At 55.4% G+C, this 18,590-nt stretch overlaps 1 protein-coding gene across 3 annotated transcripts; it reads right to left on the bottom strand.

The window, feature by feature from the left end:
• RPS6KL1 (ribosomal protein S6 kinase like 1) lies at window positions 1–15,332 on the bottom strand. Of its 3 annotated transcripts, none has more exons than XM_047737019.1 (11): window positions 15,221–15,332; window positions 13,586–13,873; window positions 12,630–12,754; window positions 11,726–11,818; window positions 5,035–5,082; window positions 4,535–4,667; window positions 2,949–3,557; window positions 2,485–2,574; window positions 2,238–2,320; window positions 999–1,094; window positions 1–718 (listed from the first exon to the last, which is right to left on the bottom strand). In XM_047737019.1, the coding sequence occupies exons 2-11, from the start codon at window positions 13,848–13,850 to the stop codon at window positions 608–610; spliced, it is 1,653 nt and encodes a 550-aa protein (XP_047592975.1). In that variant the 5' UTR covers window positions 13,851–13,873; window positions 15,221–15,332; the 3' UTR covers window positions 1–607. The 3 variants fall into 3 exon arrangements, with proteins under 3 accessions (XP_047592975.1, XP_047592977.1, XP_047592976.1); XM_047737021.1 differs by having other exon boundaries at window positions 13,586–13,754; window positions 15,221–15,330; XM_047737020.1 differs by lacking the exon at window positions 5,035–5,082.
• Window positions 15,333–18,590: the final 3,258 nt, after the last annotated feature.

Here is an 18,590-nt window from a genome sequence, read left to right as displayed (position 1 = left end):
CAGCCGCCTCCCCGCTTTCCCAGTCCCCCACCCCGTGCAGGCAGAGCCTGGGAGCGGGAAGAGGCCCCCTAGGTGCACGGCTAACATGAGCAGGCTGGGCAGCCCTGGTCTGTGTCCAGTGAGCCAGTGGACCCGTATCCTCAGATGAGTCTCCAGAGATGTCCCACATGGGGCACAGAGCAGCTGCTGAGTCACGAGAGCTTGCAGTCCACTCAGCAGGCGGTCAGGAGCTCAGAGCTCAGGCTGCGGAAGGCACCTGTAGCCTGGCAGGTCTGCGGTCAAGGGACAGAGAGCTGTTGGCTGGTGGGTGGAGAGCAGATGGGCGGAGGGGTGCGAGCTGCCCAGCCGGGTGAGCTCTCCTTGTCCCTCCCCCTTAGCAGTGACCAGAAAGGGTCTCCAGAGCTGGCTGGAGGCCGCCCAGGCCCTTCTGGGCAGTGGTGATGGTTATAACAACACCCAAGAGTGGTGCTGAGCAGTGGTGGGAGGCAGCTGCCCTGCCTTCTTCGCCCAAGGGTCACTGATGAGATGGGCCTGCTCTGGGTGACAGGCAGAGGGGAGAGAAAATCCAGACTAGTCCAGCAGCTTCCATGACCCACTCTGGCCCCTCTTACCCCCCCAGTTTGCTCCACTGGGTACTGCTGAAAAAGGGGTGTGCCTTGAGCTTGTCTACACCGCCACCTCCGGCGCCCAGGCGTCGGGCAGGATCGAACTGCAGCAGCTGTGGAAAAAGCCCAGTGGGCTTGACGGGCCTTCCCAGCCCCTTCGCTGAGGCCTGGGCTGACCTGGGGTGGGAGGCTGGGTGGGGGTCCTAGCCGCCACTCCCGGCCCACGAAACCCCAGTGTTGTTGGGATACCAGCATATGCAGATTTGTTGTCCCCATTCCCCCCCTGCACCTGCAGACCGCAGCTGTGGGGCTGCTGGTGGTGCCAGGGCTGTGCCCTCCCAGCTCCTGCCCTCCCACCCTAGAGGCTGCTGCCTCTAGGCCAGCGTAGCTCACCTCGGTCAGGAGGGAGGCTGCGGGGCGGCTGAGCCACTCAGGCAGCTGGAGCTGTGTGTGGGGCTGGATTCCTGAGGGGTGGCTCTGCGACAGGGCCTGGGAGAGACAGGGAGGGGGTCAACCCCAGCAATGTCTGTCTGTGCAGTGGCAGCCAGGCTTTACTCCCCTTGAGTCTCGGCCCATGGGGATGAGGAGGAGAGTGGTGTTCTGCTTTGGAGCTACTACCTGCCACGTGGCAGAAGATGCCTGACATCCCTTGTCCGTAATTTCCACCACAACCCTCAAAATAAGTTCTAGGACCTTCATTTTAAAGTCAAGAAGCAGGCTCAGGGAGGTAAAGGGACTTATGCTGAGTTCAGGGTTTGAACCCAGGGCTCCCTGGCTCCACGCCTGCCAGAAGCATCAATCTTGGGTTGCATTCAGGGCAGGCACTCTGTCAGGAACAATACCGGAACTTGTCTCCTTATGGAAAGAAAATCTCCACAGCAGGCCATGGAATGCCACTGTCAGGGCCAAGGCAGGAGCAACCTGTGCCCCGGAACCCTGCAGTGCTGGAGCACGGAGAGGACTGTCGGGGGTCAGGCAGAGCTGCAAGACGCAACCAGGAGGAAGGCCAGGAGCCCTGGGCTAGAGAGACGGTGGGAGGCGGAGGGGAGAGAACCCCACCCTTGGGGCTCTCAGAGACTCTCTAGCAGACACACTTCATCGGCTCCCGTCATTTCCTGCTCAGTTGTAGTCTGGCCTTTCCTTTGCTGCTTGGCCTAACCAGCCCCCGTGTGATGCTGTGCTCACGGAGGAGGACAGAGGCAGAGCCCGCTGTCCTTCGGCCAAAACTGGACCTTACAGCCCAGACGGGTGGGGGTGAGGGGGAAGATGCCGTGGCCTTCCAGGGATGAAGGGTTGTGTCCAATCCCAGCCTCCCTCCGGAACACCCAGATGTTCTCTGGAAACCTTCCCTGACTATCCCAACTCAACTCTCATTTACCTAAGTTGAGGACAGTCTCACTAGCTCTAGCTGCTAGGGTGGCAGGTGCGCTCAATGTGCCCATGACCCGGGCGGGAGCGGCTTCCCAGGGCTCTCAGGGCCTGTGGGGGCAGCTATGGGGGACAGGGAGGGGGAACAGCCAGGTCTTGGAAAACCAGGTAGCCTCAGCCCCGACCCTGGCTGGCTGGACAAAGCTGAGCCCATCCTGCAGTCTGGGACACCCCCAGGGCCCCACTCCCTGCCCAGCTACTCACGGTTCCCGTCAGCATTTCATAGAGCAGAGACCCGAAGCTCCACCAGTCACAGGCTTCCGTCAGCTCAGAAAGCCCCCCCACCTCTGTGGCAATAAGAACACACGTGTCCCAGCCTCACCCAACAGGGCTGGTCTCTCTACCCCTCCTCCCCAGACACGGCTCCTTCCTTCTGCCGCGCTAAGCCCCATGGCTCCACCCACAGAGGCAGCCAAGACCTCAGGCCCCAGAGCCCCTCCTCCCCTCTTGCCTGGGGCACTGTAGAGATTGTCCACGGCCTCCCTGCAGTAGTGGGGCTCCACCTCGGACCACTGGCCAAAATACGTGAGCCGGATGTGACCTTCTCAGCCAGCGTGCGTAGGGAGGACAAAAGGGGAAGAAAACTTGTGTTTAGTCGTCCTGGAGCAGGTGGCATGGGGAAGGGGACTCCAGGGCTTCCCCCACAGGCCCAAAGCAGGAGCCAGTGGCTGCACTGGGCAGAGCCTCCCTAGGTCCCCTAAGGCCCAGGGACAACCGATATTCCTAGGAGCCGCTGCCCGGGACTCAGGCTCAACCTTGGCCGACTAGACTCGGCGGGGTCCCGCATGAAGAGGCCGGGGGAGGCAGGGGAAGCAGACGGCCTCAGAGGTCCCTGGGACTTTGAGGACCTGTCCTCCTCAGTCTGGGGGTGGGTTGAGGACAACCTGATCCCACCTCCCTGGCCTGGGCGCCTACCTGCCTGGTCCAAGAGCAGGTTCCGGGGGTTGAGGTCTCGGCACAGCACCCCTTGCTGGTGCAGTGCCTCCAGGGCCAGCAGGGTCTCCGCCGCCCACTGCTTCACCTGCTCCTCCTTAACTCTCCAGGCGCCCCAGCCGGACCCCGGGCGGGCCCTAGCCACTAAGGGGCAGCTCGGACTCCTGCCTCGGCCACAGGCCCCCAGCACCCGGACGGCCCCCTGATGAACCCAAGGGAGCCCCCAAGAGGGCCTCACGTCCGAGCTCTGGCCTGGTCGACGCCTGGCTTGGAGGTGCAGGTGGCCACCTGGGGCCTTCGGAAAGTCCGAGGGGCAGGAAGTATGGGTCCTGGCGGAGGGGTCACCTTCAGCCTCCCTCTGGGGCGTGACGGGCGGGGCCTCCCTGGCGGGGGGAAGTCTCTGGGAAGTCCGCGGAGGCTCCAGAAGGATTCTGTCCTGCAGGCGGGTGCGTTCCTGGGGGAGCAGTGCTGGGGTCTGGAGGCCGAGGGGCGGGGTGAGTGGAGCCTTCATCCTCTCTGGGCTGGAGCCAGATCTGCCCCCAGACTGTTGGGGCTGCTCCTGGGAGAGCAGGTGTGACCAGAGAGTGCCTCCTGGGCCGTGCAGAGGAGCAGTGAGCATGGGGACAGGGGAGAAGAAGAGCATGGACCCCAGGTCCCCAACTCCTGCCACCCCACTATCCACCATGGTCTTCACCTGTGCCCCTCCCTCACCAGCCCGGAATGCCCTCTGTTCTCCCTCTGACTCACCCAGAGGGGACCCGGCGTCACAAGCTGGTGCAAAATTGGCGCATAACCCCAAGGGAATTGTGAGTTATTATTCCTACCCTTGGTTTGTGTGGTAGGTTCACCCGTGCTCAAAATATTATAATTTTTTTACTTTTTAGGGAGAATAGTAGGATGAAATTTAACCAAGTAAAAAAGGCCAGGCATGGCCATGCAGTGACTCTATGTCATGGCCTAAGGACATGTCCCTCATTTAAAAAAACAAGACAAAACAAAAACCACTGTACTAGGGGTGATGGGTTCCATGGCCCCACTGCTGTCCTCACTACCTCAGGCACCACCGTCCCATGTGGCCACTCCAGAGAATGGGCATTGACTAGAAAAATGAAAAGAGGGGCGCCTGGGTGGCTCAGTGGGTTAAAGCCTCTGCCTTCGGCTCAGGTCATGATCTCAGGGTCCTGGGATCAAGCCCTGCATCAGGCTCTCTGCTTAGCAGGGAGCCTGCTTCCTCCTCTCTCCGCCTGCCTCTCTGCCTACTTGTGATCTCTCTCTGTCAAATAAATAAATAAAATCTTAAAAAAAAAAAAAAAAGAAAGAAAGAAAAATGAAAAGAGCCCAAACTGGAGGAAATGGTGGCACAGGGACATCTGCATCAATGCTCTCTCCCAGCCCAGGACATGAAATTCCTCCTCAAGATGTCCCCTGCCCCAGCCGGGTCCCGCTGTCCTCCCCCAGGAAACCTGGGTCCACTGCTCAGCACCATGCCTCTAGCGCATTACCCCCTCCCATGCTTGGTGTTTCATGGAGATGAAAGAGGCCATGACACAGCCCCGAGGTCCCCTCACCTGGCACATGCTCCAGCTGCAGGAAGATGGAGTCCTCACTCACGAAGTAGCGAAGCAGCTTGGTCATGTAGGGGACACCGTGCGGGATGATGGTCAGTCGCTCCCGGTTCGCCACAGGACACCTGGACAGGCTCTGGGGAGAGGGCAGGCAGGTCAGCGCGGCCCAGACCAGACGGGATGTCCTAGCCTGGCTTTAGGGGCAAACAGGTGATGGAGGTTAGAAGCCACCCCGGGGAGCAACCGCCTCCCTCCATTTCCTGACCGGGCCCTCACCCCTGCTCCCACCTCAGAATCCAGGCCCTCCACCCTCCGGAACAAGGAAGAGACAGTACGTGTGTCTGTCTGGGAGGCAGGGGACATGCTCAGCTTCTAGATTGGAGGGAGCCTGGTCTCCAGATACTGGTTCTGGGCAGGAGGCTCCTCAGAGGGGTAGGCGTTTCCAAGAGCGGTGAGAAGCCCCGGGGAAATGCAGGATGGCAGGGGACAAATATGGCACCTGCCTTTACCACGAAGGTCCCTCCGGTCACTGGGTCCTGGACCAGCTGCACCTGCCAAGGTCCAGGAGGCACCAGTCAAGGCACAGGCTAGTTCCTGGGGCTCCAGGGCCCAAGCCCCAGCCCCCCATTTCCTCCACCGAGGCCACCTCACTCCCAGGCAGGGAGGAGGGCAGGCTGTAGTAGGGTAGAGTGTGCTCCTGGCCCCCCACTGAGCTGACGCCAACCCTGCCCTGCTCAGCCCCCTTCGTTAGACCTGTGGCATTAGCTCTGGTGCCAGCCCTCTGGTGAGGGTGCCAGCCCTCCGACCACAGGGTCTAACTTCCTGTCTCTCCACTCGGCTAGGAGCAATGTGAGAGCAGTGACTCCCCTGTCCAGCTCCATAGTCCCAGAGTCCTGCACGAAGCAGGGAGACCCCTCACCCGGGTGTGGTGCATCATCCCTCCTGCGGGGTTTGAGGGTGTCCTGACTGGGCAGGACCTCAGAGCCAGTCACCTGTTCTGATCTCTGACAGGTGAAGCAGCTAAGGCTCTGAGAGTGTGGCCCAAGGTCACTCATGGGCTGGGTCGTGCCTGGGCACACACAGGCTTGGCACGCTCATTTGGGTCCCTTCCCCTGTCTGCCCCTCTTTTTTAAAATAGTCTTTCTCTCTGGAGGCGTCTTTGGAGAACAGCCCCCTTCTCCCGTTGCTTTTGGTCTGAGGCAGCAATATGCCAATGGCTGGGTCTAGGTCTTGTCTGGAGTGGGGCCCTTGACTCATCTCTGTGGTGGGCAGGGGTGGACCCCAGCCACAGGAGGGAGCAGAAGCGTGCTGGGACAGGAAAGCTGAAGATCTGGCTGGGTGAGGGGCATGTGGGGGCAAGCCCAGCACCCTGATGCTTGCCTCCTTGGCTGGCTGCCTGCCCTAGAGGCACCCCCCCTTGGTGGCAGATGGGCCCCGCTGTCCCCCGAAGCCAGGCCACTGGGCAGTCACAAAGGCTGCATCCTAGGATTGGGGTGGGAAAGGGGCACTGTGTTTAAAACCTGGGCAAGTGAATTGATTTTCTCATCTACCAAACAGGAATTACAAATGCCCACCTTCCCTCATTACTGGTTTGTTGAAGCCGTAAATAGAAAGGCCCTTTGTCAACCCACAGAACGGGAGAAGATATTTGCAAATGACACTATAGACAAAGGGCTGATACCTAAGATCTATGAAGAACTCCTCAAACTCAGCACACACAAAACAGATAATCACGTTAAAAAATGGGCCGAAGACACGAACAGACACTTCTCCAAAGAAGACATACAAATGGCTAAACAGACACATGAAAAAATGTTCATCATCCTTAGCCATCAGGGAGATTCCAATCAAAACCACATTGAGATACCACCTTACACCAGTCAGACTGGCAAAGATTAACAAGGCAGGAAACAACGTGTGTGGGAGAGGATGTGGAGAAAGGGGAAGCCTCTTACACTGTTGGTAGGAATGCAAGTTGGTGCAGCCACTTCAGAAAACAATGTGACGATTCCTCAAGATATTAAAAATAGAGCTTCCCTATGACCCGGCAATTGCACTACTGGGTATTTACCCCAAAGATACAGATGCAGTGAAAAGAAGGGCCATCTGTACCCCAATGTTCATAGCAGCAATGTCCACAATCACCAAACTGTGGAATGAGCCAAGATGCCCTTCAACACATGAATGGATAAGGAAGATGTGGTCCATATATACAATGGAGTATTATGCAGCCATCAGAAAGGATGAATACCCAACTTTTATATCAACAGGAATGGGACTGGAGGAGATTATGCTGAGAGAAATAAGTCAAGCAGAGAAAGTCAATTATCATATGGTTTCACTTGCTTGTGCAGCATAAGGAATAACACAGAGGACATTAGAAGGAAAGGAAAAATGAATTGGGGGAAATGGGAGGGGCAGACGAACCATGAGAGACTGTGGACTCTGAGAAACAAACTGAGGGCTTTGGAGGTGAGGAGGGTGGAGGGATGGGTGAGCCTGGTGGTGGGTATTAAGGAGGGCACGGATTGCATGGAGCACTGGGTGTGGTGCATAAACAATGAATCCTGAAACACTGCATCACGAACTAATGATGTACTGTGTGGGGACTAACAACACAATTAAAAAAAAAAAAGGCCCTTTGTGGGCACCTGGGTGGCTCAATCAGTTAAGTGTCTGCCTTTAGCTCAGGTCATGATCCCAGGGTCCTGGGGTTGAGTCCCGCGTCAGGCTCCCCCTGCTTCTCCCTCTCCCTCAGCCTGCTACTCCCCCTGCTTATGTTCTCTCTCATTCTCTTTCTGTCAAATAAATAAATAAAATCTAAAAAAAAATAATAAAGTCCCTTTGTTCCTATAAAGGCCAGGAGAAGACCAGTTACCACATTGGCCACACAAACTGCCTCTCTGAACCTTGTTCAACTGCAAAATGGGGTCACGGCCATGCCTCCCTTAGGTCAGTAGGGGGAACCTCTTCCAGCAGACAAGTCTAACGGTGGCCTGTCCCTGCCTTGCCACATGCCCTCCCTCAATAATCTGTAGTGACTGTTCCTAACATTGTCGTAGGGAAGCCCCAAACTGGTTACAGAGCACTTACCCTGCACTAAATGCTTTATTTTAACTTAATTTTACTTAATTACTTAATTTTAACCCCACAGCCCTACAAGGTGTCATTAGTGACCCATTTTATTGATGAAGTTCAGGTTCAGAGAGATTATGTTACCTACAGTCCTACTGCTAAAAAGGAGGTAGAAGTAGGGTCTGAATGCAGACAGGGCTGATCCCAGAGCCCTGGAGACCTAACTGCAAGGGGGGCACAGCCGGGTGACCAGGGCACCTGCCCTCCCCCCTGGGCCTCAGCGCGCTCCCCAGTCAGTGTCCTTCCTGAGGCAGCAGTGACGCCTGCCTTCTGACCACTAGAGGGCTCTCCTCTAACAGCCAGAGACGGAACCCAGCCTGGTCCCAGCTCCTTGACCAAATTTGGGCAACGTTTGAAAAAGCAAGAAAGAAAATTCTGGGGTCATTTAGGAGAATCGAGTTTCCCACAAATACTGAGACCCTGGATAATTCCCCGCTATCCCTTGCCAAATGGGATTCCCTACCACCTTGCCCTGGCCAAGGTCCTCTCAGAGAGAGTCCAAAAAACCAGCGGTGAAGGCTGGGGAAACCAGATTTAAAACTTGATCAGTATACTGGAACAAGTGTGTTTAATTATATATAATATATACACACAAATATACATATGTATACATATATATCTATAAATGGATTTTAAATACACACATGCATGCATACACACAGACCCCTATTTAGAAAGAATTAGACCAAAACATTAATAGCAATTATCTTAGAGCTAGGTAGGATGGTGTGGAATATATATACTGTTTTAAACTCCTCCCTCTTTCGTATATGAAGAGCAGAGGGGCATTTTCCCCTTTAAGTAAGCAAACAAAAAAATCCTTCTCTTTTGCTCAGTGCTATGGGGGACAGAGCACTAGCTATTCACTTTACCGTATGAACCTCCATTTCATTCTCTATAATATGGACAATTATTAAAATGCAGCACTGCCCAAGGGCACCTGGGGGGCTTAGTGAGTTAAGCATCTGCCTTCAGCTCAGGTCATAACATGGGATCCTGGAATTGAGCCCCGCATTGGGTTTCCTGCTCAGTGGGGAGTGTGCTTGGGTCCCTCCTCCCATCCCTGCATGTGCTCGCTCTCTCTCTCAAATAAATAAATAAATCTTGAAAAAAAAAAAATGCAGCATTGTCCAATAGAGCATGAAAGAAACATGGATCTGCACTGTCCAACAGAGAAACCACTAACTGTACGAAAAGCTTTCAAGCCCTTGAAACGTGGTTGGTGTGAATGAGAAGCAGAATATTCAATTTTAACTAATTTTCACTTCAATAGTCTTATGTGGCTAATGACTAGTGGATGGGGCTGCACAGTCTAGTGCTCTCTCCCTGGGGCAACTGGAGGGTTTAATGCAACAGTTTTGCAAATGAGAATGTGCCTTACTCATGTCAGATGAGTGTTGCTTTTTGGAAGGTAGAAGGTAGTTCTGGGCACCCCTTTTTCACCTTTTCATAAAGGGATTTTCTTTAAGATACCCACTGAGATCTTGGGACGCGGAACAATGAAAACTTCAGTGAAACACAGCAACCCTTTCTTTGAAAATGGCCAAAGTATCAAAATCCCAGGAGGTTTCTCTCTCATGGAGCAACCAAGTCCAGAAGTTCCAAACAGATTCTCTGACTCCAAGGCCTACAGGCGCCTGGGACGGGAACCAAGGGGGCAGGGCAGGGACAGGAGCAAACCCAAGGACCAGTGTCCCATTAAAACCAGCAACCCCCCTCACCCCGACCCCTTGCTGCCACGCGAGAATGTGAGCCAGCATTTCCAGATCTTCCAATTTTGCAGGAGAAGCAGGCTATCTGGACTTCTATGTGAAACCTGCCAATTTTCAAATGTTGGTAAGGAACGATAATTTTAAAAAACACCCCTGTGTTTGAGCCAAAATAACAAGAAGTGACTTGGATGGCCTTTTTCTTCCCCATGCCTGGGACCTACATGAGGCTCAGCAAACACGTGGTGATATCTCTCAGGCCCCCCATGCTCCCTGAGAGCAAACCCCTGGGTATTCTTCTAGCCAGGGACCTATCCAGTCCCTGCCCCTCCCCACCCCTCACAGTTCCCAGCAACCCCCTCTCCCTGCTAGTACCTCCTTAGCCCCTAGGCATCCCTCTCCAGCCAGTTCACCTAACAACTGGGCATGGGTGAGGGGGGAACTCCAGGCTTTCTGAGCAGGCCCTTGGCCCCGCCCTGCACCCCCCCCCCCCAAGGGGCTGCTGGCCTGTGCTGCCCACTCCTGCCAGGATCTGCCCCTGCAGCACATTCAGGCCTAGCTGCAGGGATCTGGGGCGGGGGCGGGGGCGCGGGGGTGGGGGGGACAAGGCTAACTTCTCTCCTGATTTGGGGACCATGGTGTTCCGGACTTGGAAATGACACTGGAAAGGGAAGCAGGACCTCAGGAGGGAGGTGGAGTAGGTGAGCCCGGTGCTCCAGAAAGGGTAAGGGTAAGGAAAGAAAGACAATCTCAAAACAGAATGGTTGGGCTTGGCCTTAATGTGTGCTTTCCATACGCACAGGCCTCAGAATATTGGATTCTGAAAATGCTTTGCATATACGTGTCCTGGGGTCAGACAGATTCGGGAAATTCTATCACAGGCCTCCTTCTCGGAAACAGCACGGTATACATTTGCATCCCCAAAGCTCGGCAAACTCCGATAATTAAAAAAACAAAGTCGGGTCACTGTAACTCCCTGTAACCCACACCAGTTGGACCTGGAAGCCCCCTGTCCACACCGCCTATCGGTTCAGTGGGATCCCACGTGAGGAAAAGGTGGCGCTGTCTCCTCCTGGCGGGTCTGCGGGAGCCGCTGTGTTTGGCCGGGGCCCGCACAGCCCAGTGAGTGCCGTTGGAGGGAAGGCAGATGGAAGCCGGCCGGCCCTTGGCTGACAGACTGGGGCCCGTTCCAGAGACCCAGGGAAGCAGCTGGAGCGCGGCTGGGGGACGGGAAGCCTGCACGCCTCCCCGCCCGCCCTTGTCGCTAGCATTTAGAACCATCAAACACGTATCAAATGTTTCAGCGTGTGCCAGGCCTTTCCCAAAAATTATTTCATTTTAGTTCCCACATGCCCCCTTGTGGGGGAGGATTCTTACCCGGCTTACAGATGAGGAAACCAACGGGGAGGTGAAGGGGTTTGCTGTGGCCACACTGGGCATGCAGCAGGCGTCCTCTATGGGCTCCCAGGCCCGGAAAATCCCCCAAGATGTGTTTAAATTACAGACTGCCTGAGCTCAGCCCTGGAAATTCTGACTTCACGGGCCCGGGGTGGGGCCCAGGCATCTCTTTTTAGGAAGCTCCCCCAGGTGATTCCGATGAACAGCAGTTTGAGAACCACGTAGCAACTGAGTAGCAACTGCTCAGGTGTGGCCTGGGTTGGGGCAGAGGGCAACCGAATACTGGCTCAGATCTCATCTGACCCAACTGTCTGGCCTTCTGGTTCTCCCGCTCTGATGAGTGTCCCACGTTCAGGTTGGAATGTTGGCTCCTATCCCCCTGCCTGCCCCACAGGAGGGAAAAGGGCCTCAGGCGGCGTCAGGATGAGGGTGGGCAGGGGAAGGGCAGGGGATGGGCAGAACTGTGGAGGCCCTTCTGGGCGCCGGGACCCTCTACAGGACAGGCTTTAGGAGAGGAATGTAAAATTCCACCACAGGAACTCCTCAACCATACTCGGGGAGTGGGGGGATCTCCAGCAGGCCTGCAGGCGTGGGGTGCAGAGGGAGAGTGGGTGGGGGCCTGTGGGGAAGCAGAAGGGGAGTGAGCGGGGCAGTATGTGCTGGCGGGGGCCCTGGGCACTGCCTTGCTGGCTTCTGTCTTGAATCTCTGAGGGAGTGGCTCTCTGAGCTCCAGGCCATGGAAAAGGGGCTGTTGCCTCTTCTGCTCCCCTTTTCCTCTCCAGGACCCGACTGATGTGTGCTGGGGGGAGAGAAGGGTGGGGAGCCCTGGACACAGCTGCTCTCCTCCCCTGGGCCCCGCTGACCCCTTGCCAGCCCCTTCTCCCCACCCACCACCCCCGTCTGCCTACCCCATCTCCTTCAGCACCAGAAGCGGGGCCGTCAGCTCACTCACCTTCTCGATGACCCCGACCACCCTGCAGCCCCTCAGCTGCTCCAGGGCAGAGCTCAGTGTGCGGATGGGCCGGAGCCTCAGCGTGCTGAAGCCCTGCAGAGGTGGGAGACAGACCCCAGACTCAGGGCCCAGCCTTCCTCAGGCACCGCTTCCTCGCCAGGCCCTCCTCCAGCTGTCAGGACAGTAGGAGGCACTAGGGGGCAGACCTGAGGTCCCTGGAGCCCAGGCCTCATAGGGAGGGAGAAGCTGTCCCTGACTGGCAACGGGCCCTCCCCAGCCCCGGGTGGCCACAGCGCCCTCTACACTCACCCCCGCCCCCCACCAACCCCCCTCCAGGACCCAGGGAGTCCTCAGGCTTCAGATCCCGTCTTGAAAGCCCCACCCAAAGGAGGCAGCCGCTCCCAGGGTTGGGGTGTGGCCCAGGCACCTGCTTTGGGGGAAAGCAGCCTAATAAGATGCAGAAGAGAAAACACATTTCCAACACTGTGGTGCATTTCTCGAAAAACTCCGAGTGTAAGCGGACCCACGTGGTTCAAACCCATTCAAGGGTCAGCTGTGCTCCCTGAGGCCATTCAAACTTCACCAGACAGGGGAAACTTCGAGTGTGTACACATGGAGCTTGTGTACGAGCCATGTGTGAGAGTCTGGAGGGGTGTGTGTGTGTGTGTGTGTGTGCGCCCTGTGCGGGGGTGAGACTGGCCAGGAGATGATTCACTAAGTGTCTGAAGATGAAGGAACTAGCTGGGTGTGGGAGATGGGAGGAGCCAGTGGGATAGCAGGGGGACAGCCCTGTCCCTGGCACGCAGCCCAAGACAGGAGGTGACAGCCTTCTGGCCTGTGGGGAGGCGGGGCTCAGCTCTCTCCCCCCAGAGTCCCCAGGCCTTTGGGGAGCCGGTCTCCTCACCGTGCCAGGGCTGGCTCCCCCACCCAGGGTCTTCTGCAGGTGGCAAGTGAAGATCTCCTCGGCCCGCCGCAGGTACTTGGTAATTTTCAGCTTCACAGCCTCACATCGCTCCTTGTTGGGGTCGACTGTGGGTGGGATAAGGGGGTCACCAAGATCCACCCTGGCCCCGGAGGGCTAGGGTTCCCACTCCCGCCTCCTGCCCTCTGCTCTCCCCCAGAGAGGGCGCCTGCTTCCGAGGCCGGTCTGCAGACCGTGCCCTGACTCGGCGCCCCAGCCCTCCTCCGGGTGGGAGACACACCCTGGGGAAAGGAGCAAAGTGGGGATTTCCGTGTCCGTTTACAGAGAAGGAGACAGAAGCTCCCAGAAAACACCCCTCTGCCATCTCTGACACCCAGTGTGAAACGGCCAGAGTGGGGACTGGAAGAGGAACGAATTCACTGGGCAGTCGGAAGCCCCGGTGGTAGGGGGGCTCTGTGGCAGGGGGGTGGGACCTGTGAAGCAGGGCCTGACTCCTACTGACACCTACCCCCGACCCCCACTGCCCTCAGGGGCACCTGGCCTCAGGACCAGCCTCTTCCCTGGAGAGACAGTGCCTCACTTTGCCCTGAACAGGCTGCTCTCTCTTTCTCAGGAGCCCCAACGGTTCAAACCTCAGCTCTGCCAATGAGAGCTATGGAAACTGAAGCAAGTAATTTAACTGCCTGGTGCCTCAGTTTTCACATCTGGAAAATAGGAATAAAAGTAATTCCTCTATACGACATCGACAACGCATAGAGTTATTCCCATTACTGGGAGGGAAGCCCTTAGACCAGGGTCTGGCATATAGGAACCGGCTCGCACAGGCGTCCTTCCCAGAGGCCCCGCTCGCCCACTCAGCACAGACAGACGGAGGACAGGCTAAGCCCCAAGCCGACCCTTCTGCAGTGGCTCCCACCCCTGGCCGGTCTGGCCCTCACCGTGCACGCCGCGCAGCAGCACGTCCACGCCATTCTGGTAGTGGTTGAAGGCGGCCTCGTAGTCCTCACTGACATCACGTTCCAAGGCCAGCCGGATCTGCGTGGCGGCGTCCACCAGGTAGTCACGCTTGGTCATGTCAGGGGGCCCAGGAGCCACCAGGTTGCGAATCTGCTCCAGGTATACGCGGGCCTGAGACCGAGCTCGAGAGCAAGGCTCAGGCTCCAGGCCAGGTCCCGGAGGGCACTCGCAGGCCACCAGGCTCATGGTTGCAGCCCTGTGCTGGTGACCTGAAATAAACAGATGCCCCAAGGAGGCCACGGCTGGGAACAACACCCTCATCTGTACCCTGCTTTCCTCCACTGGAGACTGGGAGACTAATGTTCACCTCCAGGGGCTGGAGGGATCAGAGCTGGTGCAGGGAACATCCCTTTACTGGGCAGACCTTTTCTACATGGTGATAATAGAATAATAACATGCTCGGGGCTCCTCCTTTCAATTCAAATTCAGATCAACAGGTATTTCGTGAGCACTGGAGAGAGCTGAGGAGATCTGTGATCCAGAACGTCCTTCCTGGGGTCTCACAGACAAACTGGTGTCTCGCACATGGTAAACATATGTTGACTACATGCCAAGGCTGTTCCTCATACTGTTCCCTCCATCCTGCCTGTTCTCCTGGTCATACTCCTCCTATAGCAATCTCATTTATCCTTCAGGGTTCAGTTCAGTGGCACCTCCCTGAACAGGAGAGTTGCCCTGCTTTATTTCTATTTCCTTTGGTGCCGAGGTCAGCAAGTGAGGACCCCCCAGAGACCCTCGCAGAGCATTAGGCACAAGGCCTGGCCTTAAACCTGTGGGCAGATGAACTGATGGAGGGACAGATTCTGGATGGAGGTGGAGGAAGGAGGGCAGGGCCAACCCTGCCCCAGGGAGGCAGCGGCACTATCCTCTTGGCTGGCCGAGTAAACGAGGAGGCCACATGGCCTCCAAGGGCCTGACAGCAGCTGCTCCCGGAGCAGTGTGACACAAGTGGCTCCCTTTGAGAAGAGCAGTGCCTTCAGGAAAGGAAGGGACTCTGAGAGCGGCCAGCAGAGCTGCCTCCTCCACCCCACCCCAGCCTCAGTGGCACCTGTGCTCTCTAAGGCCCCATTGAGAAAGGCAGGGCCTGAACTTCCAAGACTAGGCCACCTCTGGCTCTGCGGAGTAAGGGACTCGATAGAGCAGGATGGGGCGGGGAGGGAAACCCACATCTCCAAGCGGGGAGCTGAACCCTGGCCAGGATGCGGCTAGGGGATGGAGGGAGGGATGCCGCACCCTTCTTGCTCCGCCCAGCCCCCCGGGGACCAGCAACTCTGAGGCCTGTGTAGGGGTGGGGTGGGGGTGGGAGTGCCAAGGCTGAGGGGCTGGGCTGCTCCAGTCAGGCCCCCGGGCCATCCCGCGGGGCTGGCTCTCGCGGGACAGGGCTGCGGGGCGGTGCCTGGACACGGAAAGCGGAGCGCCCAGCCCGCGAGTCCCGGCACGCAAGGTGCACCACCCAGCGCGGGCGAGACGGAGGAAAGCGTGCTGGGGGCGTGAGAGGATGGGATGCCCTCGCCAGGAGGACCGGGCCCGGAGGAGGGGCCGGGCAAACCCCGTACCTGCCCAAGCCAGGAGCTCGGTCCGCGCGGCCGAACCTACCCCTGCCGCCACTGCCCCTTCACTCGTGCGGGAGACCGTGCGGCACCCGCGCCGCCTTGCGCCCTCCGGCCGGGTGCGGGGGTCTGGCCGGGTGCGGCCTGCCCATTGGCTGCGGATGAGCTCATTCTCCGGCGTTAGAATAAACCGCCAATCAGCACCCGGCTTCGCTTCTGCGGCTCTTAAAGTCCCAGCATCCGCGAAGCCGCCCGTGGGAGAGGGAGCAGGGTGGGCGGGAGGGGGTTGGTGTCTGTAATCACCCGGGAGAGCCTGCTTCAGAAATCTAAGCCAACTAGGGGAGCAGGGGTGGTTCAGTCAGGTGAGCTGGGACTCTTGGTTTCAGCTCAGGTCATGCTCTCGTGGTCCTGATCGAGCTCTGGGAGGGCCCTACGCTCAGCGAGGAGTCTGCTTGAGATTCTCTCTCTCCCTCTCCTCCTCCCCATTCTCTCTGTCTCTCTCTCAAAATAAATAAATTTTAAAAAGAAAGAAAGAAAGAAATCTAGGCCGACTAGAAAACATGCATGCCACTTTCGGGACTTTTCTCATTATTTCATTCGTTCATTCAGCTATTTAATACTTTCATACTGAGACATGACTATGCAGGAGGAAGGAGATGCTGAGACCCAGCGCAGGAACTGACAGCCTCTGCTCACGTCTTCAGGTGTTTACAGTCTAGGGAGGGATCTAGGGATTAAAGAACTACAGAATACAGTTGATATTTCATTCCAGTTGTGATCAGATCTGTGTGAGAGGAGCACCACAGGGCCTATGAGACTCACAACAAGGGGAATGTCCTGGTCTGGGGGTCAGAAGGCTTTCCAGAGGAAGCGATAACTGAAGTGGGCATACAACCCTCACTAGCACCCCAGTGCTGCACTCATGCTGTCCTTAGTGCACTGCGTCTTCCCTAGATACATTAACATAACATACATTTCCTAAAACCCAATGCCCCCTCCACTATCCTCACTCCCAGCCAGAGACATGCTTTCTTCTTCCCTTGAAAACACGGGAGCTCTCTTCTTCTGTTTGCTATCTGTCTGCCAGCCAGGTCTGCACCCACACAATGCCTGCCCACCTCTTCCCACAAATGACCTCTCTGTGACCTATCAAAGGCCAGACTTCCACTTGGGATCAGCCCTATCCCATCACCTGCTCAAGGAAACTTCTCCAGCAATTCTCCCCTCTCTGTCCTGCATCATTACTTTTTGACTCCCACTGGATTGTTCTCATCTGATACAAGCATAATGCTGATTCTCCCATTTTAAAAGCAGAGCAAGAAAACAAAACAAAACAAAATCACTCTTGGCCTCCCTTCTCCCACTATCTACCACCCTAGGTTTGTAGCAAAGCTCCTTGAAAGAGAGGTCTATGCTCACCGTCTTCAATTTCTCTTCTCCTCTTCTTTCTTGAACCTGCTCTGATGAGGCTTTCTTCTTCAGCATTCCTCTGAAACTGCTCTTGGTCCAGGCACTGGGGAGCCTCAGTCAGTTAAGTGGCTGACTCTTGATTTGGGCTCCCGCCATGATCTCAGGGTCATGAGATTGAGCTCTGTGTGGGGCTCCAAGTGGGCTCTAAGCCGGTCATGGAGTCTGCTTAAAATTCTCTCCCTCTGCTTCCCCCCTCCCCTGCCACTTACTCTCTCTCTCAAAAAAAAAAAAAAAATGGGCGGGGGGAATGCCTGGGTGGCTCAGTCTTTTGAGCACTAGACTCTTGGCTTCAGCTCAGGTCATGATCTCATGGGATGTAGGATGGAGCCCCACATCAGGCTCCACATTCAGTGGGGAGTCAGCTTGAGATTCTCTCCCTTTCCCTCTGCCCCTCCCCTGCTCTCATGCATGCACACTCTTTCTCTCTCTCAGATAAATAAATAAGTAAAATATTTTATAAAATGAAATTGCTCTTGGTTAAGTTACCAATGACCTCCCGGTTGCCAAACCCAATGGTCATTTCTTGGTCCTCTCTTTCCTCTCAGAAGCATCCAACCCAGGTGATCATGCCTTTCTCTCCAAGCTTCTGGACCCCATACTCTCATGGTTGCCCCCTGTCTCACTGGCAGCCCCTTCTCCATCTCCTTTGATGGCTCCTCTCCTCCTCTCCAGTTTCTGAATGTTAGAGTGGCCCAGGGTTCAGTCCTTGGTGTTTTTCTTCCCTCTATTCCTCCTCTCTTAATGAAGATTGCATGTAGTCTTATGACTTTAAACAGCATTCTTCTATATGCTGATGGTTCTGTATATCTATTTACAGATATCTTCTATCTTCTGTATCTCTTAGCTTTCCCCTGTCTACCAGACTTAAATACTTAATATCCTAATAAAACATCTCTAATTCAACAAGTCCAGAACTAAAGGTTTAAAACAGCCTATAAAATTGGAGAAAACATTTGTAAATCATTTATCTGATAAGGGTCTAGCATCCAGAACATAACAAGAACTCATACTATTCAATAAAATGACAAATAACCCAATTTAGAATAGGCAAAGGATTTGAGTAAACACTTCTTCAGAGAAGATATTCAAATGGCCAATAAGCCCTTGAGAAGATATTCAGTATGGTTAGTCATTAGGGGAATACAAATTAAATAAATACAAATTAAAACCACAATGCGATATGACTTCACATCCACTAGGATGGCTATGATTAAAAAAGATAGACAATAGCAAGTGTTGACAAGGACCTGGGGAAGTTGGAACTATGACACATTGCTGGTCAGAGTGTAAAATGGTGCAGCTGCTTTGGAAAGCAATTTGAAAGTTCTTCAAAAAGGGTTATATGCCCATATGACCAAGCAATCCACTCGTGGCTTTCTCTAAACTCCAGAAAACTGGGGCACCCGGGTGGCTCAGTGGGTTAAGCCTCTGCCTTTGGCTCAGGTCATGGTCTCAGGGTCCTGGAATCGAGCCTGCATCAGGTTCTCTGCTCAGCGGGGAGCCTGCTTCCCCCTCTCTCTCTGCCTGCCTCCCTGCCTACTTGTGATCTCTGTCTGTCAAATAAATAAAATCTTTAAAAAAAAATAAGCTCCAGAAAGCTAAATACATATGTCCACATGAAAACTTACACATGAATGTTTATAATGACATTATTCATAATAGTTAGAAAGTGGAAATAATATAAACATCCATCAACTGATGAATAGATAAATAAAATTAGCATATCCATATAATGGAATGTTATTTGACCATAAAAATAATGAAGTACAGGGCGCCTGGGTGACTCAGTGGGTTAAGCCTCTGCCTTCAGCTCAGGGCATGATCCCAGGGTCCTGGAATCGAGCCTGCATCGGGTTCTCTGCTCAGAGGGGAGCCTGCTTCCCCCTCTCTCTCTGCCTGCCTCTCT

This window comes from Lutra lutra, chromosome 7 (assembly GCF_902655055.1).
Source record: "Lutra lutra chromosome 7, mLutLut1.2, whole genome shotgun sequence".
In the NCBI taxonomy this organism is placed as follows: domain Eukaryota; kingdom Metazoa; phylum Chordata; class Mammalia; order Carnivora; family Mustelidae; genus Lutra; species Lutra lutra.
This window is presented reverse-complemented; position numbering and strand designations above follow the sequence as displayed.